This window comes from Lagopus leucura, unplaced genomic scaffold (assembly GCF_019238085.1).
Source record: "Lagopus leucura isolate 7727_CA_CO unplaced genomic scaffold, USGS_WTPT01 Super-Scaffold_100159, whole genome shotgun sequence".
Classification (NCBI taxonomy): Eukaryota; Metazoa; Chordata; class Aves; order Galliformes; family Phasianidae; genus Lagopus; species Lagopus leucura.
This window is the reverse complement of record NW_024962335.1, coordinates 7,008,572-7,035,003: the sequence shown is the minus strand read 5'-3', so window position 1 is coordinate 7,035,003 and position 26,432 is coordinate 7,008,572. Positions and strand designations below refer to the sequence as shown.

Here is a 26,432-nt window from a genome sequence, read left to right as displayed (position 1 = left end):
ATCTAGGTGCTCCGTGCGAGCCACAAATGTACCCAATACAGTGCAATTCAAGTAGAAAGAAAACAGACTGAATTCTTCTCTCTTCTGCAGTGCAACCCCTACCAAACTCTGAGAAATTTCTGATTTCAGCAAAAGCAGACCAATGTTAAAAGAGTACACTGAATTTTAAGGAAGTGTGCATTAAAACTCTCTATGGGGTTCTGTGCCCATTTCTTCTTTATATATGCATCTCTGTGTGAGTACCCATTTTATACACATGCATATACCTGACTTTTTCAAAAGTCTTAAATATTGATCAAACATTGAGTGATAATCATAAAGTGCTAATCTACCCACAGCCAACAACAATGACAAATCTATTCTCTGAAAAGATTTTTCTTAGGCTCTGAAATACTTGCACAAACAGCTCGATATTATTACTATTTATAACTAAAAATTATTCCACTAGCAGATTTGTGTAAAAAAAATACAAGCATAGTCAATATTTAGTGCAAGTCTTCAGAATAAATATAATTAGTGAATGTATAGTATCAGGTCTTTATTCAGGTTTTGAGTCTGCTACACTTATTTTTTGAAGAGGCTGTGCTAGCTTTTAAGAACTCACTGAATATACCAAATGTATTTATCATGAAAATTATATGCTTGGGAGACTACACTCATGATTTAAATGTATATGAAATGACAAAGTATTTGCTTCAAGGAGAGGGAGGAACAGATTAGACAAGCAAAGTCATTCTGTCATAAATATTTAACCAATTTAGTGAACTTCCTACTCTGGATCCTATTCATGATATTCAATACGAAAACAATATATAGCTTGAATATAGCTTGACAATAAAACCAGAGGTCGTGCTGTAATCAGCAGCCTTTGGTGCAAATTAGTAACTTGCTTAAATGTAGGATGTGGGAGAGGTTGTCGGTTGATGGTCCACTGACTTAGCTCCGTGGAGCTAAACAAACCCAAGGGCTACCCAACCTTTCTGTGGTTCAAACAATGCCACATTACCCCTGCTTCAGGGAGAAAAGGAGGACAAGGTTTCTAATGGATGCTGAATACCACCACCTGAGTTTGTGTTTTCTTTATTTCTAAAATAGGCAGAACTCTAACAGTCAATAATAATATCATACTGTAGACGTGGGACTGAAGTCAATAAGACACAGTAAATTCAGTTATGGGAAACAGCTTTGAATGGTTTTAATTATATTTTCCTAGAAAGGCTTATAGAATGTTATTGATATTTGACCTGGATAGTTCTGTTTTCTATTACAAAGTACATTATATCAATACAACACCATATACGTCTGCATTCAGCAGTCCTTAACCCTTTGCAGACCCCACGTGAAAGGGAAGGCAGGTGGATTTTTTAATTTTTTATCTCAGAAAAGCAGACGCCACCAAACCTGTCACCTGTCAAAAAGCATTAAACCTCTTCAAAGTAAAGAGCTGGCGAGGTCTGACACACCACCATGCTCCAGCAGGATGAAGACAGAGAGCAGACTATTCATTTTGAGCACGGTATTTGTATGTTAACTACATTAGACATCTTTTATTTTACAGTTGCCTCATTCTTTCTCTCTGCTAAAGCCGGCTCGTGCATCTGGCCTCCTCCTGGAAGCCTCTGCTGTGTGCTGCTTTCAGAAGTGCTCATTCCAGCTGATCGAATCCTTTATTAAATTAGGTACCCCCATCTTGAGGTTAAAAAAAAAACAACAGAAAACACACACACACACACACACACAAAACCCCAGCCCTGCAGAACGAACAAAGGACTTCAGTTTCTCAGAACTATAAATTTCAAATCCATCTGGCCTGGGAGGGGACAACTCAAACAGGCAGCAGGCGGCTCGGAGGTGCTCACCATGCCACAGCAGCGTGCCACCATGCCCCGCACCTCAGCCGACGGTCCCTGAGATGCAAAGGGAATGCCACCACCTCCTGTGAGCAGACGGCGAGGCAGACCGACAGCCGCCTGCCCGAGGCCACACTTTAAATCAGGGGCAGAACTGGGAATAAAATTCCCAAATCACTCTGCTTTCCTGGTTCAGGCACGATTCAGAAGATTGCAGCACAAAACCAAACAGGCATACAGACAAAATTAACAGCTCGGTGCAGAGGGGAAAGTACTGCAAGAGGGGAGCTTTGTGACAAGGAGAACAGCTGCTGAGTGACGTGCATCTGGGCTCGGTCTGAGCACCCACCTGAAACATGAGGGCTGCTAAACCTCAAAGAAAAGTGGGTAGTCTGAACAGGTTTGGACATTATCGGCTCACCAGTTCAGGAAAAAAGCAGGATTTTAACACACTGGGAAAACAGCAACCACCCCATTACTGCCAGTAAACAAATGCATGTGTCCACAGAGACACAGAAGCAGCCTTCTGTCCTAATTCAGTAAGGTCAGAAGCAAAACGGGCCGTACAGCACTTGACACGAAAATAGAAATGAGCAGAAACAGCAAAGTTCAGATGCCTGCCTGAGTCAGAAATCATATAGTGCAGAGAATCTGAGCTGCAAGTTTGACAGCAAATATAGGTTAGAAATACACGGGAGAGATGGGTGGAATAGGCCAGGAGAGTTGTTTCAAAGCCCTGGCATGCTGCTTGGAATGATCTTTAAAACCCATTTAAAAGAGAATATAGAGTGAAAAGGCTGCAAATGTTTAAAGAAAACAACCTTCTGCCCAGCGAACGCGCTGCGGGGCTGTGCTCTGCACTAACACCAAACCAAACCGAAACCAAGGGGGCACCAGCACACAGAGCAATTTTTTTTTCTTCTTTATTTTGTTTCAAATACCCAAACAAGCTTTCTTCTGCTCTGCAACTTAAATGCAACCATTAACCCCAAGAAGGAAGGGATGGAATTTTTCACAGAGGCTTTTTTTCACAGCTCAGTAATACGAGGATCCTTTCAACTTTCTCAGAAAGCTCTGAAGCCAAGCAGCCCAACGCTGCCCGGATGGATGGCACAGCTGGGAGCGCTTTGAGAAGCCATCCACTGAAACGTAAGCAAAAGGCTCTTAAGGAAGACTTTCAAGAGACCATATAGAGTATAATGGTAGGAAATAAATACAGCTGTTGCAAAGGGGGAAGGGAGCCTACTGCCCCAGTTCAGACGTGACAGATCTTGGGAAGCACAAGATGTATGGCATTTGGGGAAGGGCACCGATCGCACCAGAAAGTACCACATCCATCAGACCACACAAGGGGCTTAGAGGCGAGCTGACAGCAGCACGTTAGAAAACAGTCTGTGACCTACAAGACAGGCCACAAAAGGGAACAGTTAAGCCTGAGAGAGTAAGCTGAGAATTACGAATGCCTGAGAGCTACCAAACTGTTCTTCAAAGAATAAAAACCCTGCTCACTGCAGAAGAGAACCGCGATCTGTGCGTCAGGCAGGGCATGCGCTGAAAGGTCCACTGAGCAGCACTGATGGGCAGGCCTCCCTCCATGGCACCCAGCCTGCCCTCACCTCTGCCGCCCAGCCAGCACCGCTCCCAGGGGACGCTATCTGCTGCTTGGTCTAAGTGCCTGGCTCACAGAGACATTTTACCAGACCCACCGTTCTTAGCTGTCATGAAAAGTATATGTATATATACATTCTTTATGATGATGGGGGAGGACTCAGGAACATTAACCCTTGAGGCGTAGGAATGGAAGCCAAGCACTACGCGCTCCTCCGTGCCCGTGGCCTGGCTTGGTCTGAGGGGCAGTGGGGATCTCAGCAGGGGCCTTGTGGGGACCTTGGTTTGGCATCCAGACAACTCCAGCCACGGTGCAGCTGGAGAGCAGAGCCCCCATTGGAATCCCACTTCTGCAGGCCCAACTGTGCGCAAACAAACTTCTGAAACCCATTTTCCCTGGTAACATTGTTTTAAGCAGGAGAACAATAAGATGGCCCGAGTAACGCAGCCACCCATGGGAGCGCAGCACACAGTTACACTGACTTTTTTTTTTACATCAGTTTTATTATGAGTTAAAAGGAGAAATTTCTTTTCCAAATATTTTTATGGTAGTCAGCAGGGAGATTAAAATATACGTACGGCAAATTACAGAATGGTTTAAGGAGTTCCAGTGCCATAAATTAGTTGGATCAGAAATTCTGAAACAGAGTAAAGCAGCAGTGGTACCTACTGATGGAGGAAACCAAACAGTTTAAAAAAGGAGCTATTCCTGAAAAGCCAATTAAGTGATGCCATCTTTCAGAACAGTCAAATCAAGGCAGTTCCAGGGAAGCAGTGTGAGACAAAAGCACCAGGATAAGGATAGCATCACGCAGTCAAATCAAAACAGGTTAACTACAGGAAAATCGAGGTTTGCACAGACACCAAAACCACGAGCTCTGCTGAATGACTGTGCATATTTCAGACCAGTTTTCACTTCTCTTCTAAATGCAATACGAGCTGCTGATCACAATCTGCTGAAAAGCTAGAGAAACAGAGATCTAGCTAATGAGGATGTCTCCTGTGGCAAGTTATGAACACCTGGCACATCCAGACTTCACTCTGGTGTTAAACTCCCCTGCAGCACTGAACAGAGCCTTGCAAGAAAAGTGTGAATGTTTGAGAAGTGTGAATCTTTGCAAAGTGTGTCTTCTGACATCAGACCCCTGGGCTTAAAGGGTTCTCAGCATTACACCCATCAACCGTATCTTCTATGAGTTTTAAACATAAAGTAAAAGTTTTAAGGCTTAAGAATATAATTCCTATGGAAGATCAAGCCTTACAAGAACTTTTGTTTTGTTTTATAAACTTCTTAAGAAAAATCACTGCTGGCCTTCAAGAAGTCTGGAAGTTTTGTTTCTATTAACAGAAGTTCTTTTACTAGTGCTTGTGCCTAATAGGAATACAGGATGCCACCCAACACTGGCTCCATTTATACAAGGGCTGCTCTGAAAGTACTGCCTCCTATTTTATTATGTTGGCTCAAGACATCAGAGGCAGATGTCATTGGTATAGCAGCAGAGGTTGAACCCTCTCACCAATATTCCATTTCATTTTGTTGCCCTGCAACAGATGGAAGCAGAGGGGCAGTGTGACAGAATGGCATCTGACACGGAAGTATGTATGAAGCAGAAGTGTATCACTGGATTCTTCCACGGGGGAAAAATGGCACCCATTGACATCCATTGATGCTTGCTGAATGTTGACAGAGACCAAACAGCGGATGTGAGCACAATGAGGCAATAGCTGGTGCATTTCAGCAGTGGTGACACTGACATGAAAGACAAGCCCTGTTCCAGGCGGCCATACATAGCTGTCACACCACAAAATGAGGAGCATCTCCATCAGCTCCTCTCTGCTGATTAGCAGATTATGACCAGTGAACTGCATACACAGCTGAATAGCAACTTCAATGCTTTGAAGATGATGGTGGCAATGTTGCAATATTGCAAAGTTTGCACCAGGTAGGTCCCACAAATATTCATGCACAACCAGAAAGAATACTGTACGCAAGCTTGTGAATTCTCCATCAAAGAACAAATTCAAGATGCAGCCCTCTGGGGATAAAGTGATGTGCACTGTCCTTTGGAATAAGAAAGGAGTGATCCTTCTGGGTTTCCAGGAACCTGGACAAGACATGAACTCTGACTGCTACGGTGCACCACAGACTAAGCTGAAGGTTTGAATTTCCAGTCAGTCCAGAAAAAAAAAGACAACCTTTCTCTTGCAATACAATAATACCAGTTTGAAGACTGTGGAGCACACTGCCAACTTGGGCTGGACTGTCTTACCACACCTACCATACAGTCTGGATTTGGAACTTTCTGACTGCTTTGTTCAATGAAGGATGGACTGACTGAAGGGACAAAACTTTCCTAGCAACAGTGCTGTCATAGCAGTTGTGAAATGGTGGATCACCCCCACTGATGCAGATTTTTCTAAGTGCAGCATGCAGGCTCTTGTTCATCATTGGTGAAAATGCACAGCTAATGGAAGTGACTATGTTGGAAAATAGTGCTTTGCAGCTGAGAATTTGCTCTATCAAATGGTGTTGTTGTGCTCTTTGCATCTATTGTAGTTTCCATGGAAATAAGTAGAAGACATTACTTCTAGAGCAACCTACATACTAAGAAATATGATGAGAAAACACAAAGTGGACAGGACTGCACACATCAAGCGCACGTCCTCATTGTTTTTTCTTGATATTAAAAGAGGTGTTCGGTGTTCAGAACAAAACAAAATAAAAAGCAATCCAAAACTTCAACTTACAATAAAAAGAGTTACAACAGGCTTCACCTCCAAATAGGAGTGATCTTCTAAAGCTCAATTTCAAGACTTTGTAATGAAACTAAACCAATTATAAGGCTTTGGTGATTTATGGAAACTACAAGACAATTGTAGACAAAAAGGAAATTTCAGCTTTTCACCTGGCTCTAGTCACAAAGAAAACTAACCTGAAATTAAGCGTTGGTGTATTTTACAGTGTAAATATAACACACACACTTTCTGTGCAGGGACAAATCTCCAGCTGCTAAGTACTGCTTGTTCAAAGTGCTAGAAGTTTTTCTGAGAAGACTGCTCAGCTGGGTGCTGCCTACAGCACAACACATCCAAAAGAAAAAAGTAAATGATTTAAAACAATTCTTCTGTACTAAACATAATTCAATCATTTCCCCCATAAGAAAACATCAAAGAACAGCATCAGATTCCACTGTTTTTCCTCCCAGTACCAAACATCTAACAGTCAGTCTGCATACATCATAAAGTAAGAGAATTGTGGTCTGCTAGTAGCACCAATTCCCTGAAACAAATTATTTTCATCTACTTAAGCACATTGATTTCTCATGGGAAATAAATTACTTGTATATACGTATACCCTGAATTCAAGCTACCAAGAAAGGGTGACCCTCTAGAAGCTGAGAACAGCTCTCAAAACTTTCTTGTAGCTTGTAGGCAAAAAAAAAACAAACAAAAAAAAAAAAACAACCCAAGCAGTTATTCTGACAAATAACTGCATCTTCTTTGGCATTCCTGAAGCACCAACTGTCTTTGTGGTCTGATGCCAATCCTTATTTTATAAGCCTGGAATGATGGGGGAAGTTTATCTGATAATACATTTCCCGTATCTGAATCTTAAATCATACTTCGTTTAAAATGACTCCATTCTGCCTCTACCTCTGAGGTAATTCATCTCCATGTTCCAGACATAGCATACACATTTTATTCAGGTATGTCTTGCACTACCACTTCACATGAAAATAATTACGACTGTGGGGTTAAAAAATAGATTAGACTAGCTTCTCCCATAGCCACTGACAGTGAGTTTCTTGGCTCAATGGTATACTGAGAAAGACAGATCCAGCATAGTTGTCCTATCATCTTCCTTCCTCCTCCTTCCATCCTCTTACTCCAGAGGCTGTATCATGGAAATAGAGATCAAAACCCCAGGCATCCCTCCTTTAACAGCTAAGAAATGATGGGCAAGGAAGCTTTCTTAGCAACTACAAGACTACGATACTAAAAGGAATATTCCTAGAAGCATAACAGAAAGTTGGAAAACAATCATTTCAAAGTTTATATGCCTGTACAGCTCTGAGGCAAGGCAAAGATTTATCCAATACGAATACTGAGTAGGTCATAATGTGTGCTATGCAAGGATAAGACAGGATTATGATTAAGTGTTGATAAAGCTCCTTTTTTTTTTTTTTTTTTTTTCCAAAACCAAGGTGAAAAATTAAATAAAATGTACTATGAAACGTAAGCCCATCATCGGTGAGTGTCTACTGCACAGCTGCAATGATTTAAGGACAAAGTAGAAGCCACAAGTGTTCTTCAGTCTTTACAGCAGATACACAATATCCTGGAAAAGACAGAAGACCATGATGGCAAGCATTAATGTTACCACTGCAAAAGAAGGACAAGCAACTGTGTATTAGCAGAACACTTCAAGGTCACTTTGGTGTGGACTGCTTTTAACCAGAAAAGAAATGATTTAAAAAAAAATAAAATAAAATGTAATAGTCTATTTTGGTGCAATGAAGAAAGCAAACACAGAGGTAACTCATGGCTGTTTTCTATGGTGATACAAAGCTAATTCTTGATTCTTTCTCTGTATATTCTATATGCCAATGAAATTCTGTTTGTAATTTTGTGATGGCATTGGACTTGGAAGCTGGTAAGAATAAGAAATAATAATGTACTTACTCCACGTCTGTTGACAAAGGCGGAGCATTTAATCCTAGCAAAAGGTCCTAGTACCTTCACTGTTAGATCTTGAAAGAAGATGCAATACAGCGATGTTCAGTTTGTTCACAGAAATGCTATTAAACTCTTCATTGATATGGATGACCATTGGGCTTCGCGTCTCAGAACTAAGTCAGCTATATGCCATAATGCTAATGTATCTGAGAAAGGGTTATGCAAGTGGAAACAGTAAACTGAGAGGGAAAAAGCTATCCAAAATGAGGAAAAGCACAACTGCTGTGGCTCCCAGATGACTGGTACCAAATAAGGACTGTCAAGGAGTCATTTAGAACCAAATCCAGGCAGCAATGATGTAGGAACACAAGTGATGTTCCAGATTTTATACCATGCTCAGGTATTCACTAACTCAATAAACCAAAGGACTTAATCTTTTCAGAAGGGTAACTCTTCATTAATAATATAGTATTGTAAAGACTTTTCTTGATGCACAAGATCAAATCAGCAATCTGAGTAATTAAAAGGTCGTAGCACTACAGGAGCAAAAAAGGGCTACTGCAACGACTTGTACACTTGATAGGAACTGAGCGCTAGTGAAAGCTAAAAGCCACACTTACGGCATAGAACAGGAGAAAAGGGATTTGTTTATCAGTGCAAAGCCTATAAGCACATAAACATCAGCTGGTGCCAAATCAGAAAGCTAATTAATTCTGGCAGTACAGAATCTCTTACACCCAGGAATATGAATGCTTTGTGACTGCCTGCTTATCTGATGCTCCAGTATTAACACTACCAGGTGTCCAAATCCAGGTCTTCTGTTTAGTGCAGTGGTGTTTTCCAGCATTCCTGAACCATTTGTGGGAGGAGTCCACAAACATCTCACAGACAGAAATGTAAGAGAGTGATAAAGTCTTAAGAGCTCCAGTCCTGTCCATATATGCTGCTGACATTATAACAATGTTGCTGACATGATAATGGATTCCCAGAATGAATCTCCAAGGAAAGGACAGCAAATACCAAAACAAGCAGCATCCATCTTTACATAAACTGGGGGGTTTGCAATTTTACTTGGGCAGTATGCTATTTAGTACATGAAACTAATAATGCTGTACACTGCACAAATAATTCACAGTCATTCCTCAATCTGTACCGTGAGGAATCAGCTGTCTGAGAACCAGCATTAAGAGATGGACATCTCATATATTTCCTTAGTTTAGACCTCTGAAATTTTATGGACAAAAATACCTGATACTTGATAGAATTCAGCTAAGCACTTACAATGAAGAACAAAACTGGACATGCATACAGTGGTGAACTTCATCTTGAGGGACAAAACCAGAAGGGAAGGGCACTGACAACACAATGTAATGCTTAAAGCCCGTGTAAAAGGTCTATGAACAAATACAAAAGGCTAGTTATACCTTCCCTTACTTTTACGGATGATTGCAGAAGACATGCAGAGAATCCGAAGATAATACGATTGCTCACGTTATCAGAATTGATTTTAAAAATATATACATCCCAAATTTCTTTCAGCGCTTGTCAAAAAAGGTTTTGAATAGGAAGCAGTAGTGTATTTGGGCAGGCAGAACAATTGGAGAAAAGTTCAGCACACTGTCTTCTTAATCAGAACGCAATCTTTGTCAACAAAAATATTCAGTGATATGGAAGGAAGGTTACCAAGTGCACGGGCTGCTGAGCAGGGGAAGTAAAGGCTGTTCAATCGTACATTCAAGGCTGTAAATCATGGATTCCTTCTTATCTGGCTTCACAAAATAAGCAGGGAGAAATTTTCTAAACCAGAGCCTGGGGTGCCAAGAATGTTCTGAGAGGGTAACATACCAGAGGCAAAATGAACACTGCAGCGGACATATAATCACATTAGGAATGCCTCTGATCAGCGTTAGTCATGAAAACACCTTGTCATGTAACAGACTAGTGCATGAAAGCCAAGTGAACAACAGCAGCTTTACCTTCCATATTCCTAATATTAGGGAAAGTACTGCACTACTGAGATTCTTTTCTTTTCTTTTTTACACTATAGTAGATCACAAACTGATAAAAACAAAAAGCCTAACAAAATCCACACATGACACATACTACATTCAGCATGCATCTTTCAGTCCCGCTTGTTTTCACTGGCAGTTGAAAAATCCCTAGCATATGTAACAGCTATTGACAGTCAAGTGAAGTGTATGTACTTATACTTTGCACGGGAAAGACCATGTACTTACATGAACAATTTAAACATACAATTATATTGCTATGTAAGAAAACTAGAGAAACAAAAAAAAAATACAAACAAATAGTGATAAATTCAATGAGACTCACAATCACAGCATCAGTTCCTCTGAGGTCAGGTGTAAAGCAGAAGCACAGCACTATCACTTCCAGGACAGGTCTGAATTATTTCACTAAAATCCGGGCACAGTTTCTGGGGAAAGTTAGGTGCATTAAGAATAGGATTCACAAAGGGCAGCATGCCAACTGAGTAGCTGACTAAATTAGCCCGCAGGAAACAAAGATGAGAGGTTCTTGAGCCCTGTCTTATGTCTTCCTGGGGTTTAGGTATGTTTCTCTCAATGGCCAGAAAGCACTGCGTAGCTCTCCTGGAGAGCTTCCGCTACTCCAGATTTGCTAAAGACAGTTGAAGGGGCCAGTGGCCACATACACATCTACCAGAGGTGCACACCCCAGGGAAGTGCCTAAGAGGCAAATCACCAAGGAGCATCTACCTGTCACATGGCTGGGCCACATCAATGCCAAATGTTCTACACAAAGGGCTGCGGCATCAGGGACTGAGAGCCCTCTCCTATAAAGCTAGCAGGCCCTTCAGCGCAGGATCCACCATCCATGCAGCAACATGGGACAAAACGGAAGTGCAGGCTCCTTGCCCTGCTGCTGGCAGAGGTTGCCCAAGCCCTCTAGCAGTGTTGAGAATGTCCACTGGATTAGGCGACACAGACAGATGGCTGGAGAAATGCCTGACCTTGCTGCCAAGAGGCAGATAGCCTTGGGACATGCCTTGGGTGACAAGGGACGTGGGGAGCAAAAGCTGCAAGGCCTAGAGGCCTGGCTGCAGCACGTTCAGCTGCTCCCTGGGGAATGATTTAAGGCTTCCCCTCTGGGATCAGAGTGCCTGCAAGGGCAATGTCGCCATAATCCTGAGTTAACTTCTATGACAAACAGCCAGCCAGCACTTCTAGCTATAACCTTGAGTTGCTTCTAAAATGTGGGCATTGCAGATAAACTTGTCAGATGCCCCATGAGCACACAAAACAAGGAGATCAGGAGTGTCCTGCAATCATGACTGCAGCAGTCACTGCTCTTAGACACCAAGAAAAAGCTCATCTCTTGTGGGATGTGGCAGAACTGGATCACAGAGAAACACATGACTTCTTAATTAAGCAGAAGAGGAGTAGGAATGAAATGTCTCTTCAAAAAGCTGAGTGAACACAGCCATCAGCTGCAGTAAATAAAAACATATTGGAAGAATTACATTTTTTACCCAGAAATACTAGGAAGTACTGATTTTCCTTTTGGTCCAGCTGTCCCTTCTCAGCAGTTACTTTGCTGAGGATTCACATACCCCTGCATAAAGGCGGAATCTGCTGCCTATTTTGGAAGCCCAGGGGTTGGCAAGGGGCTCTGTTAACCCTTTACCTGTTTGAACTCACACAAAGCCCCTTCACTCAATCGTAGCCCATGTATTAGACAGGTCCAAAGACTGAAACAAGCTGTTCGTTAAAGAGCTCAACACATCATTAACCACAAATGAAAGGTAAGATTTTCAAAAGCATCAGCGCAGGACTAAAATTGCCTTCTTTAAAGCCCAGGGAGCTTACCCTTGACCTTGAAGGGTGGAGGGTTGGGTTAACTCTGAGTACTTTGCAAATCCCAGGCAAGGTGGTGAAACACTAAGATTAAGAAGGCTGCCAGAAGAAATGGTGCACTAATGGCAATTTATTCCCCTTGACCTGATGCATTAATGCTTATTTCCCGCACACACAAACTGTGTAGTATAAATCAAATCAGCTCCTTCTCTAAATGTGGATTGGAAGAAACGGTAAAGCTTTAGTTCATAGCATTGTGAAACAGAAATGTTTATCAAAACACGTGTACAACTCCTCATCAATACATCAGTCTATAACGGAACACAAATCTATTCACAGACAAGGCAAGAGCAGGAAGAAAACTTTAAGAAAACCTGACAGTACAGTGGAACAAGGGTTTAATGGCTTAATAAAGCAACAAAACTGGTTTTCTGTTTACACAGACAATTGCCAAATATATAAAAATTGCCTTTAAAGTTCTGTATACAAAATCTTAAGTCTAAAAAGATAAACTGAAGCAGCATCCCCCTGAGGTTACAACCAATTCTGTTTGTTTTCTCATTTATGTAAACATATATGATCAAAAGCAAATAAACAAATCTGGGAGGAAAGTCTAGTTGAGCATAGCAAAGCAGGGAGGCTTCTCACATATAATAACCATAAATAACTACCTGGATCTTAGAGAAACTTCCTGATCTTTGTCATACACATTTCCCAGTCAGAGGGAATTCTGACATTGCTGATCTTCTCAGTCAACAGGCAAAATGCCACAGCATGGGCAGTCTGAACTAAATAGCTTTTCAGCTGCAGAAAAGATGTTGCTTTGAAGGTCAAGACACAGTGCCCTGTCAGTGTAGGGAAGACAGCAGTGCATCCTTTCCCCACTGAACATTTCAGTTATCAGTGCCAGGACCTTCAGCATCCTTGATCATCAAGTTACCAGTGGTCCAGCACTAGCCAACAGCATCCTGTGACTTCAGCAAAGTCAGGTTTTTACTGTAACACATCAGACAACATTTTTACTGACTCTGGATAGCTATGCAGCCTCCACAACACATGCAAACTAAGGTGGTTGTGGTTTGTTGATTAATTTCTTTTTAAAAATAGCATTCACAGTCTTAATTTATAAAAGACAATGGATTTTTCCACGCAGTGGGAATACAAGCATTAAACAAACTTTCAGATGAAGCTCCAAGGCAGTTCTGGAGGTGGTAAAAAAATTGCCGGCCAGCTCTGAAAGAAAATATCCATTAAGAAAAATTTTGTGAAAAGAGATCTTAAAAGACTTAAATAGGAATTGATCTCGGTTCCTCGGGAGTATTTATTAGTGTGTGCATATTGGCCCCAAGAGTCATTAATCAGTATCAACAGAATGTCAGTACAGGTATATAACATAATGCAAAAATAACAACTGCATCTTTTTTAAGTTTACAACTGGATTTATCAAGCTGTAGGTACTTAGCAGAACATTTCTCCTCTGTTTCAGAAAACAATGATTATTGTCTGCACAAAGCATTTTCAGTGGTTCCCATGCCACATTCTGAGACAAGGCCAACAGTGGGAAGCTGGCAACAATTAACTAAAGATCTTAAGGATCACAGAGGACTGCAATTATGCATGGTTTTGGACATAAAAAACACGGGCATGATTTTATATTATGATACAAGCTAAGGAGCAAAACAGACAAAGAATTAATTAAGTAACCATTGACCACCATCCTTTGAGCCTGATGGTCCAGCTTTTTTTTTTTTCTTCCACCTACCATGCAGTCCATGCATTAAGTCCATACTTCCATAGCTAGAATACTAAGAGAAACTGTGCTGAAAGCCCTAAGGTAAACAAAATCTACCCCTGTCATCCAGAAAAGTAGTCATTCTATCGTAAGTTCAGTTGGAAGCTCCTCTTACAGTCAAACTGGCTTCCTGTAATTCCTTTTTCTGCACACAGGAATGGACTCTTTTGGTGATATTAAGTTTTCCTTGATAATCAATCACGTCCCCTGGGTGTTTTTGTCTTTCAGAACTGTCCCTTACAGCGCCCCATCAACCAGTTTCACAAACAAGCTGAAGTCCATGATCTTTGCTCGCCATTTGCCTTCCTCACGTCTTTCATGATCTGAAACTGAAGTACTGCATGGTACCTGCAGCCAAGACTGACTTCAACTACCACATCCCTAAACTGTTGCTCCTTATCTGGAGAAGCAAGGCCAGCTGACCGCAGATGCTACCACAATGTTTTGTACTGAGCTCCCCATCTGATCCTCACCCATAGCTCTTGACCAGCCTGCTGCCCAGACTCCAATAGCACCCCTGTCCAAGAGCAACTGTGTGAACTTCCCACCGTGTCTCTGCAAATTCAAATGCAAAAATGACATCATTGCACCATGTAAAAGCCACTTCTTTCCAGCTTGCCTGCTGATAAAGACACTTTTGCCCCATACTATTCAGTTGATACCACTGGTCCCTAGCAATCCCCACTTCTTGAAAAGGATCCTGTGGCCATACAGTCCTGTATGACCGTGCCACCAGGTACACAGAAAAGTGTGAGAACACAGGATGCATCCACTCCTGCCCAGGATGGAGAACATTTCTTCATCTCTTCACTCTGGGTCACTGAGCCCTGCAGTCATCCTTAACCTGCGAAGTATTACTAATGCCTACATGAAAGAGTAGCAAAGTCTGATGATTGGCCTTCGCAACCTCCATGATGTCCTGGATCCAGTCCCTGGGAAAGCAGCAAGCCTCAGAAGTCATTAGGTCTGGTCAGCAGATGGATGTTCCCATTCCTTGTGCTAGGGAGTGTTCAATCCCTGTCACCCATTGCTTCCTACAAACCACTGGCACTGCTTATGAGTAGTTGACCAGACAGAGTTGGCCCAAACACTTTTGTTGCCAGAACTCACTCCTCTCCTGTTCCCAGAGCACTAAACATTCTACTAAGTCTCTAGTTACCATTAGTCCCACATACCTGTGTTACTAAGGATGATACCTATTACAAATGAATATGGCTGTTAACTTGCATGAAAGAAACTGCTTGAGACCTGATGGGGAATGTTACAGTTTTCATTAGTGATGCCTATGATTAAGGCTTCTCAATGTGAAAAATGTAAACAGCGAAAACATGGCTGCTTATTAACAGGGGGAAAAAAAAAAAAAGCAATAAAAATATTCCTTAAACTGTAAAAAATAATTAAAAAAAAAAACTTACAGTCATATGCACATTCAAACTAAAATACATACACAGAACGCTGAGGAGAACCAGGGAAGTTGATTACTTGTCCATATCATGATGTATGCTGTTTATTGAGTGTGTGCACAGACCTTTAATGCCAGATCTCACTGCGGTCAGGAGCAAAGCCAAAGCCGTAAATGTAACACCCGATTTTCAGGGGAGATGGGAATATGGAAAAGAGTTTGGGAAATTCTCCTACAAAGATGGATTTGAATCTCTCCAGAGAACTAAAGTACTTTTTCTACAGCCTTCAGGCATTGGGATGTGGCATAAGGGCATTCCTTCATCCAGGTCAATTCAGTGCAGCCAAAACTGCTAAGCCCATCCCTTTCCTCTATGGGAGGAAACTCCCCCTTCTGTCACTGGGCTATACAAGAGAGGGGAGGGAAAGAGAAGAAAGAAAAAAAAACACCCCTTTCTGTCCACCATTTTAGGGAAAGAAAAGAAATGAAATACCTCAGCTGCTCTCCTATCTCACATCCAAATGGAAAAGGCAGAAACCAGCTTGTTTCCTCGCTGCATTAGAGGTGAGAGGAAGCAGGATAGGAAGAGGGCAGGAAGCAGCCAAGAAAGGTAAGAAGAGATGTTAAACTTCCCCATGTCCTAATGCTGCTGCATTTGAATCAAAACTCTTATAAATCTACAACCCAGCTGTGGAAAAGAACTTTGGTAAAGCTGGGGTGGAGGGAAGGATGGCTTTCTCAGTAAAAGTACTTGTTTTGCTTTGTATTTGCATGCTTCATCCAAAGTGTTACACAACATGGAGTTTTATAGAGCTATACAAAAACATGCACTTCACACAGGTCCAGGGAAAAACCCCAACTCCACTAAAATCTGTTTAAAACATAAAACCTCACCTGAGTCTAATAGGACCCTAGTGCAGACCGCTCAGTAGGTACCGCAAAAAGAACAACAACAAAGAAAAAGAAATCATACATCAGAAAATATTCCTGGCTTAGATGTGACAAAACAGCTTTCCCAAGATGATTCTGTGTAACTCAATGCCCCAGATTCACTAACATTTGCCAGGATAGCAACGGCTGCTGCAGAATTCCACTGGCAAACACTGTATCTCACATTTTTCTCTTTCTCAATATGCTGTGATTTCCTGAGGAGTGGAGAAATAATCTATACTACAAAGAGGTGCAGTACTAACACTTTTTGAAGTAAATAATTTTACAGCAGCCTACAGTATGTACAGAAATATAATACTTGGGTAGAGAAATTCCCGAGCAGAGAGAGAGTAGAAAGGCACTTTGATAAACAAACGCCTTCAAAGCTTATGTTATTTTCCTCAGAGCAAAAAATATTGAGTAACTGTGTGCTGTTCCTAGAAAGAATGGAATTTTGTTGCCAACAGCTGTAGCTTTTCAGAGGACTTATAATACTATATTGAAGATTTATGCTCCTGACAAAGGCTTAAAGCTATCCAAACTAGGGCAGAAAAAAACAATTGTCTTCTAAAAGACCTGTGCTATTTCTGTTAACTCTCATTACAGCAGAAGTTATGACCTTCAAAAACAGACACCCACAACTGGGGTTGATCTTTATAACGATTCGTAAGCCAAGCACTGACACCGCACTGGGTCAGCTACTCTATCTCAGGTTCTTAAAAAAACAAGAAGTACATCCTAATCATCTTGAAATCGATCAAAGTCCTGAGTGTTTACCTCCAAAGCACATGACTTGAAGTTTTCTTCCTGATCCCTTTGGGCTTACACTTACATTTTTCCTACCTTAAGAAAGGTTTCCCCAGGGTGCAGCCACCTGGCAGAACCGTACAGGATAGGAGAAAAGCTACCTTAGACAAAAGGTTGTCCTCCGCATAAACAAGCAAAGGGATGCAATCTCAGCTCTTTGTTGGACTTATATAGATGTAAGTGGCCCTACCTGCAGTCAGTCTCCTGATGCCAGCAGAAACTGTCCTCGAGCTCTGCAGGATTAGGGTCTTCTGTGCTCTGTGTAACTACAGCAGCTCACTGTATCTGAAACTACCACCTTAAAGCTAAACTGATACTAAACAATGAAACTCAGGATGTCACAGCTTTTAAGGCTCATTTATTTGCAAGCAGCCAAGCAGCACACTCTGGGTTCAATCCCGGGCCAATTTACAGTTACAATCTATGCCGCTCCATGAACGTTACACTGAGTTACACAAATTGCGATTGACAAATGCATTGCCTTGGAAAAATCTGCCCAAAGCTCACGATGAGTCAGTAGAAGTGTCTTGTTTATGTCTCAGACTCTGGCTTCCATCTCGTAGCTGCTCAGTCCACCAGATCATAACTACAGAGCATCACCAAAAGTGTTCTTATTTCTGTCCTAAAATTCCTGTTTAATTTGGGTTTGGGTTTTTTTGGTTTTTTTTTTTTTTTTTTTTTTTTTGTTTTTTTGTTTGCTTTGTTTTGCTTTTACAAGGAGAACAAAATAAATTAAAAGCTTCTTAACATTTACAGTTGTGATTTTTTTTTTTTGAAGCGGTAACCAACAAACTATTTCTCAGCTGATCCACACAAGAGATCAGAAAGCCTGATCTCTTCAAGCAAAATGCACAACAGTCTGAAGCCCTAAACAGAAAAATCACTGTGCATGTGCCAGAGTTTTCACCTACAGATAAAGTAATAGTGTACCTGCATTAACTTTTAAAAAACCCTGCGTGCAGTTTAGTTTGTAAGAAGTGAAGGACTACAAAATAAAGCCTTCCTCCAAGAAACAACTTGCCACCAGTCCTTAATCCTGCAAAAGATCTGCAAAAACTGAGGATATTTTGCTTGAGGAAACAGAATTTTAATTGAGCATGAACAAGTGAACAGCAGGCATGCCATTTCCATAAGTATGCATGATTCCAAGGAATAAAGATTTTAAAATCTGAGACCACAAAACAGATTTCAATTTTAAAGGTCTTACAGTTTTAAAAAACGTAAGATGTATGTAGGAGGCTCTTTTCACTAGAAGTAGATTCTTTAAAACAATTTGCCAGTGACAAATCATCATTTATATGAACTGTTTCCAGTAAGGTAGAAGTTATCTAGCGTGGCACTGAAGAACACATTTAATTTTAAGCATGCTTACAGTTTTATTAGAGGCAGTGGCTTTTTCCATGCTTAAAGCCAAGCATATGTTCAAGTACTCTGCTGAGACAAAAGCTTACAAGTTTGTTGTTCTGAATGCAAAGTGAGGCTTTTTATCCCAAACCACATTTTCTTGCATGTAATCAGCCCTGATGATGTCACCATAGTTTCCAATTCACTGCAGGATGCGCTCATCATTTATTAGGGTCCAGATGGTGCTCTTTCTTTGGCTACTAAAGAACATGCCCAAATATTAAAGCTTACCCTTTTCTTACACTCCGGATTGCCACAGTACAAAATGACAGTAACCTTTGATCTAATCTGGAAATCTTTTCGTTATACATGAGATTTGGCAATATCAAGTACAATCAGCCCACTCGAAACCAAAGAACCTGATATGCATGAATACATTATGTTAGTCACAATGGAAACGAGCAATCCACAAAACAGCCAAAAGAATAAAAATCAGAGAGCATTTTTCTAGTAAAAAAAATATGGGACCTTGCCTGTACTTGATAGCTGCGTGTGTTTTTGAAGAACTCTGAGGATTACTCAATAGCTTAACCAGTGATCAGCAAACAGACACACGCTCTCATTTGTAAGGCAAGTAAGGAGCACGAGCATGACAGGATTTGTCATAACAGCACCATCTTTTCCAACACTTTCAACACCACGAGTCTGCACCATGCTGAGAACTCACAGCGCTTTCACCCATGGGCAGCACATGATATTTAATCTCTAAAAAGTTCTGAAAATTATTTACTATTTCCGCAGCTGTGGAGCAAGCATAAAGCAGGTCTCCACAGAGACCCAGCAGAAAGATAAGCTGTCATGACATTTCATTAAAAACGTCCTAAGGTAAGATAATGCCATATTTGTCCAGCAGATCTTGACAAAACGTTCTCCAGCATGCAGCTAATTCAGATGCAGGTGCACATGATGTTCAACAGTCCTGAGTCACACATCTTCACAAGCTTAGAGCCTCACGCAAAGCACACTGTCACTGGAAAGATCACACATCATAATATGACCAAATCTGAAAGGGGGGAGGCTAGGGGAGGGAAGGAAGGAAAGTTAATCCAACTGCTCAGAAAAAGATGTTCCCAAATGAGAACTACTTCACTATTTAACTATTATTACCTACAACTAACTATTTAACAACTAACACATGTTGCAAGAAACTAGGGCAAGGAAATGTATTCTAAGCGATCTTCCTGACTTCAAAACAGCTTAGTAATTGCATACACGTATTGGTAGAGAAATGGTTTCAGAATAAACATCAAATCCAGAAAACTTGTTTTAGAAGTATGCTTAAATGTCAGAAAAACAGAGGTTCAACAAGATTACGTAACGTACACTACATCAGTTAACTCCTAAACTCTTTTTAAAACTAAGCAGCAGCTAGTAATTTTGGTGGCAATAATCCCAGATATCTGCACTCCAATAAACATGATAAACCACGTAATTCTAAATTAGCATATGCTACTAAATTAAAACGACATTAAAATAATTATTACATAAATAAAAATTCTGTCAATCCAGAAACAAAATACCAGACAACATACATAGAATACACATTAATCAGGTATGGGTAGCAAAGAGGCCATTATTCAGCTAGGGAAAACTACTTTTTATCCCTTTCAAGTAAAGGAGTCTGGGTCTTTTTACATCTCCCAGCTCTCCAAAGGCAGCCTCAGTTGAGCTGCTGTCTCCCCATACCCAGAAACTCAGCCTTGCTCACACCCCAAGCTTGGCAATGCTTCCTGGCATTGGTCTGGCTTCCAGGAAATTCAGGCTGTACCCTATGTTGCTATCGTGCTCTGTATCTACATGATGCATAACTTGAAATTACTGGTATGTTCAACACTTTCAAAACTACAGCTGAGAACAAGCTTCAAAATAGCAACAACAACCCTGGCCTTACCTGCAGGATCTTGTACTGTCATTTCCTTACGCTTCACCTTCAGCTTGTCCTTAACCCATGGGAACTCCTGTAAGGAATCCAGGAACACATCAAAAGCCTTGGGTCCTCTAGTAGGAAGAATATCAAGGAGCATCATGGTTTTCCTTTGGCTGGTGGTTTGGGATTTTATTTCTTGAACATGACTGTCAGTGAGAATGCCTTCTTGATAGAGATACTGAATAACCAGTCCATCCACCAGCACCTCCGTGCAGAGCTCCAGGCGCAGGGAGCGCAAAAGCTGCTTGTCTCTGGCATCCATTTGGCTACCTAGAACATAAGGAAGGGATTGGGGAAATGCAAGATTAAAACACGAACCATTAACACCCCCAAGTGATGTTTGATGCCCAACATGCTTCAGAAAGAACTCCATTCTCAAAATCATCAGCCTAGGAAAAGTACTAACGATCTCCACCACCTCCTTTCTGCCCAAATCATACAGTCTCACAAGCTAAAACACAGCCATTTCTGGGAAATATTAGACAGGAAGAGAACTTTTGGCATTGTGAATACCAGTGCGTAGATGGAATGACAACCATGCCAAAGTACCTGGCTCACTAACTGGCCAAAGTCCACCCCTGAAGCAGCTGGAGCATTTGCCAGTCCATGAGAGACTCTACCCCCAAAAAGTTAACCCAGTGTCACACCTAACCTCTGGTCTCAACACCTGAGACATGAGGGCTGCTGCACTGCCGCCAGCCAGCAAGTGGTCCTGGCAATCCAACACATTCTAATTTCAGCAGGGGTGGAAACATACCACAGGCACCAGGTTGTCCTCTCCCCCAGTCCATCCTGGACGGCTCTTTTAGGACTTGACTGACCCAGTGATGAGAAATTTTCCTCAAATTTCCATCTTAAATTCATTCACCTTCTATTTATAGGCGTTTTTTCTGCCAATATCATTCTTTAGCCTAGACAGCTCCTTTCCCTCCCTGGTATTCACCCTTCTAATGTGTTTATAGGAAGCAATTGGGTGCTGCCTGCCAGCTTCCATTTCACTCAACTAACGCTCCAACTAGACAAAAGCTGGAAAAGATGCATTTTATAGCCGTTCTGAGAAAGACGAATCGAGGTCCAGAGAGACCAGGCAACTTATCCAAGATCAAATCAAGAGCCAGTGCCAGAGCTAGGAACTAAATCAAGATGTCTAGTCTAGTCCCTAATGACAAACATATCCCCAGGACCATTAATGGCACTTGCAAAGGAAAATGACTTAGTAATACAATTAAATACTTTCTTGTGATTAAATCATGAAGCCAAAAAACTGTAGCAGGTGTTGAATGTGATTACCAGGAGAATTTCTAGTAATTAAATTAGAAGTTGCTGTTATAACAGCTTGACTGTACAGGAATTATATTTCATTTAGCTCAAAGATACAGAGAGACCAAGATTTTTAAGAGCTCTGCTTAAGTTTTTCTACTGTCAGAGATGCCCGTTAACTCTCCATTAAAGACATGCCTATGTGGCCTAATTGTTGACATTCAGGGCAGTTAATTAGCAGAACATACAAGCACACAAATGGTGTTCTGCACAGAATGCAAGAGCCAAAAGGGAGGGACTGGAAAACTCCATCTGCGACACCCTCTGACAAAGCAGCTTTCTGAAAACACTCTCCCTGTGTGCTGAATGCAGCACTAATGGCACCTGCCCAGGAGGTTACCCTGAGGTGCCCACCTTCTGCTTTGGGCCATCTCGGAGCTCAGCAGCTCCCCCCGGCACTTGTTTTTTACTAGGCCTGATTTGAGGGGTGCAACCTAAACACTGAACCCCATGGAGTGTGGTGATAGTGAGAGACAGGAGGCAGACAAACAGTGCCTAGTGTTAGGATGCTCATTAGGGATCAGTGAAACTCAACATTCTGGTCTCTAGATGCTCTTATACATGTGGGAGCAGCCCAAGAATCAGAAAGCAGATCCCTGCAATTTCTTGCTTCCCAGATTCCCTACTGACCTGTGAGCTCATGACGTGCTTGCAGAGCCTAAAACAGGCACCTCTGAGAACCTTGCGCTGAACCCAAGCAGAAAGCTCTTCCTGATGCCACAAAACCCTCCTGCTTCCTCCTACGCATGGGTATTAGTAGCCTCATGGGCCTCCCCCACACACTGAACAATGGAAACAGAGGCCTCCAGTCACCATGGATGGAACACGTGCCCCATTCCTTGTTCTCATGACCAAGTTGGTCAGTGCTTCCCACAAACAAACCCTTTCCAAACCATGTTTGCACCTTTGTGCACCGGGAAATGCTGACTGGATTATGAAGTGGCAGTGGCAATGCCTGCTGAAGGATGTGCCCAGCCCACAAAACCAGGGGTGAGCACGATGGAGGTTTCACAGCCTGCAGGGCCACTCACCACCAAGGTCAGCAGCCCAGCAACTGCCAGGCTAGTGCTTATTGATATTTAGGGTCTTTTTATGGATTACTGTTTCTTTAAGGGTGTTCACCATTTTTGATTAAGGAGCCAGGCAGACAGATACAGAGGTGTTATCAGGATTTTGATGCAGGCAAGTATAGGACCAAAGTTTAATGCAACAGGGAAACATCTTCAATTAATTCTAATTAATCTGTACCTAGAGGTCCATGGAGAGCTCTAAAGTAAGCTTTCCTTGTAAGACTGCTGCTGAAACGAAACTAACAGATGCGACTCCAGTTTAGCTGCAGGATGGCACAGTTCAGTCCTTCCCAGACACTCCTAAATGTACATCTTTCCTCTGCAGAGCCAAACTTAGGAACCGCACCTCCACATCCCACGATCCCTGACTCATCCCCACACCTGCAGGCACAGATCTGGGCTTTTCTGGACCTAAGTGACCCGTCCACTAAGGCAGACGAACCTCCTGTTCCCAAAACGCACACTGCCCCGGTCACAGGCTGGCATTTCCCAGCCCCAAACGCTCCGCGCCGCCCGCGACGCCACTGAGCGGTCCCGCGCCGTCTGACAGGTCGCGGCCCACCCAGCCCCCGGCCCCGTCCTTCCCCGGCCCTACGCACTCGGGTTTCGCACGCGGCGGAGCGCCGAGCCCGGCGGGCAGCGCACGGCCCCGTCCTGCCCCGCTCCGTTCCGGGGGCGGCGTCGCGGCGGCTCCTACCGCAGGCCCCGGCCCGCCCCGCGGAAGCCCGGCCCCGGCCCCGCAGCGCGGGGGGCCGCAGCCAAGCGCCCCGCGGCGTCGCCGGCAGCCGGCTCGGCCGCTCTTCCGCCCCCGGAACCGGGGGATCGCGGCCCTCGGCGGCGGTTCCCCGGCGAGCCGAACCCCGGAGCGGGCCGGGAGCGGACAGCACTGGGCGGGGGAGCCCTCCGCCCGCTCCCCGTACTTACAGAGGGAACCGGGGAACTACACGCGGCGCCCCGGCACCCGCGGACCCGGCGCGGAAAGCACCATCTTTGTTGAGGGCTCCGCCGGAAGCCGCCGCCCGGCCGCGGGCCGCCCGGGGGAGCGCCGCCACCGGCCCCGCTGACGGCGAGGGCGGGGGGTGCCGCCATGTCACTTGTGGGCAGCGGGGGCGGCGCGGCGGGGGGCGGGGGCCGCGGGGACCGCGGGGGCGGCTCTGTCCCTGAACGGGGCGGGTGGGTCGCCGCCGAGGTGAACGAGAGCCGCGGGAAGGGGGACGTCGCGACCCGGCTCCGCTCGGCCTCTCCGCTCTCTTCCGAGCGGCCCGCAGCGAAGAGCGTTCGCCTGCGGGAACCCGACCCCCCTCCCGCCCCACCGCTCTCGGTCGGTACGCGGAAGCCGCGCATCGCCGGGGGGGACACGATGCGCGCAGCGGGCGCGGAGGGCCGTCTGGGCGCAGGGCGCGCTGCCTCTGACAGACGCGAGTGGTGGTTGTGCGGCCGGCACTTTCGCGCATAGCGCTGTACGAGGCGGCTTGAAAACAATGCTTTGGGTCGCTCGGCGTACGCGTGTCGGTGTGGGTTGGCGGGCAGATGATAATAAATTCGACGCAAGGGGTTGAAATTGCTTTTAAATAACTGGTAGGTGATGCTGCATTTCGGCACGTCCGTCAAACCGCGGTAAATGCTTTGTCTCAGGCACACCTCAGCCTTCTAGGAACGGGGGCGGGACAGCCTACATGCGCTGTGACCTTAGCTGCAAACCGCACGGGGAGGCACCGTCAGCCGCTGAGCGACGAGGAGCCGGCTGCCCTGTAGCCGCAATACGGCTGTCACGTTTCTGTGTCTCGGGCCGTCCGTAGTACTGCGGTGCGAAAACGCATCTGTAAGCGATTCAGAGTGGTATCGGGGAGCGGAGGACGCCACAATCAATGGATAAGATCATCCCTCGCACACAGCCATCTGTCTGCTGAAAGTTTCCTTTCTTAACTTCCTGTACCTCTGCTTGCCAATGTTTGATTTGCTTTGCTTTTTTTTTCAGTTCTAGTCACCATGGAAGGGACTGTATTGTGTTTAGAGGGACCAAACCTGGGGACTTCCATTACCACCCCACTGCCATCCTGGCGGCTCCTTTCCGTGCAAACAATGAGCCCACGTCTTAGCCCAGAGAAGGGACACAAGCAGTTCGTTAGATAGCTTGCATTCTTTCTGCCAGTTGAAGCAATTGTGATTATTTATTTTATACTGTCCAAGAATATCTTAGAAAGTTAGCAAAACATATGGATGTGTGCAGAGCAGCTCTGGTTCCCTCTCTAATAAATAGCAGCAGCCTCGTTGTCTTTAGCACAGCCAGCACTGGTCACGTCGCTGCTTACAGCCTAAACATGCAGAGAAGGAGAGTGGTGGGAGGAAGGAGATAAGCCTCGGAAGGAAGAGGGGAACGGCAGAGGTCCAGGCTTGATTAAAGGGAAAATCTGGTGTTTCCTATTCTTTCCAATGGTTTGTAAGCAGTGTCGTAAATTCACCGGTAGAAGCTGGAAGTGCTATGAATTGTTCAGGTCTATCGGCAGTGACACAAAGCAGTGACTGCACTCCACGCTCACCCTGCTGCCACAGAACAGCACAGGGAGAGAAGCCCTCACACTTAGCAGTTCTGCTTAGGTTCAGCTCTGACTGTGGTTCTTCCAGGTCTGATCCAACTTCAACAAAACTGCAGAAGAACAGTTCAGTTCCATCCCAGTTTTAGGGGAAAAAAACCACCACATGATCCAGTTTGGGATTGGCTCATTTGTCTGCTATCTGCTCGGGTCTGAATGCTCTGACCTTGGTTAAACACATAGATCAAAAACAGTATCTCCCGGTCTGTGTAGGTCAGTGCACCACGATCAATCCCACACATCAGCATTTAGGACATTTGACCTAAAACCTTGCTCACTCTGGTTCTGTGGGATTGGGAATGGCTACTGGTCTTCAGGCCATGCTGCTGAGGACTACTGAGATCAGGGCAGCAAATCCAACTCCGAGAGCTAAGTCCAACTCTATAGGAACCAAGCTACGCAGCATCTCTTCTGACAGGGCTATTCCCTTTTACATGTCTGCTATTGCAGATGAGAATGTCAGATTTTTAAATGTACTGTAGACATTTTAAAAAATCCTGAATCTTTTTAGAAAGTCTACAAGTATAGTAAGTCCATCAAAAAGTATATATATCTTCTGAGAGGATCCTCTCTGCTAATTAGAGCTGAGTTCCATCCTAGCGTGGATGTATTTTCTTTGTTTTCTACATACTAATTTGTTTCTGCTGATAACGAGAGCCAAATTGTGTTTTTAAAACTCGTGCAACCAGATTTAATCTATTAGGACTATGCTGTTTTCAATTGTCTTTAGGACAGCATTCCAACTTTAGGGACAAAAGAAAAGAAATATGAGCCTCAATATTTGTTTATTAAAAACACATCTAATTGGTTAAATCTCTCACAAAACCTCCAAAATGAAGATGGAAAAAAGAAGCATGTATTATAGGGCTGCCTGTCATTTTTAGACAGACGAGCGCAGAGAACATTTCTGTTAAAGTAGGAGCCAGGGTGGCCCAAATGCTGTGGCCTGAGGAGCAGATGAGGGTCCTGCGAATCATCCCTTCCTTCTCACCCTCTCCTCAGCCTCCCCTTGCTATGCCGCCCTCGGCAAGCCTGGCTGTCATTTACGCCAAAACCTGGTGCTGCTGCAAAGGCTGGCTGGTGCCAGAGAGGCTCTGAGGGCAGTGGGCAGCCCCGACAACCCTATTCTTTCCGGCTGTGGGGAGATTGTACCCGGTGGGGTGGGAGGGAGCCAGCCCCCAGCCTGCACGTTGGGCTATTCTGATGCTTCCTGAG

General features: G+C 43.8%; 1 protein-coding gene across 2 annotated transcripts in view; it reads right to left on the bottom strand.

The window, feature by feature from the left end:
- The window catches only part of CRADD (CASP2 and RIPK1 domain containing adaptor with death domain), a 74,179-nt gene extending 50,533 nt beyond the window's left edge, over positions 1-23,646 (bottom strand). The window contains exons 1-2 of one of the 2 annotated variants that reach the window (XM_042889477.1): positions 23,548-23,646; positions 20,198-20,503 (exon numbers count right to left, since the gene is read on the bottom strand). In XM_042889477.1, coding sequence (XP_042745411.1) covers positions 20,198-20,495 — 298 coding nt within the window. In that variant the 5' untranslated portion in view covers positions 20,496-20,503; positions 23,548-23,646. Of the gene's footprint in view, positions 1-20,197; positions 20,504-23,222; positions 23,282-23,547 lie in introns of those variants that run through there. The other variant, XM_042889478.1, reaches the window with a different exon arrangement.
- Positions 23,647-26,432: the final 2,786 nt, after the last annotated feature.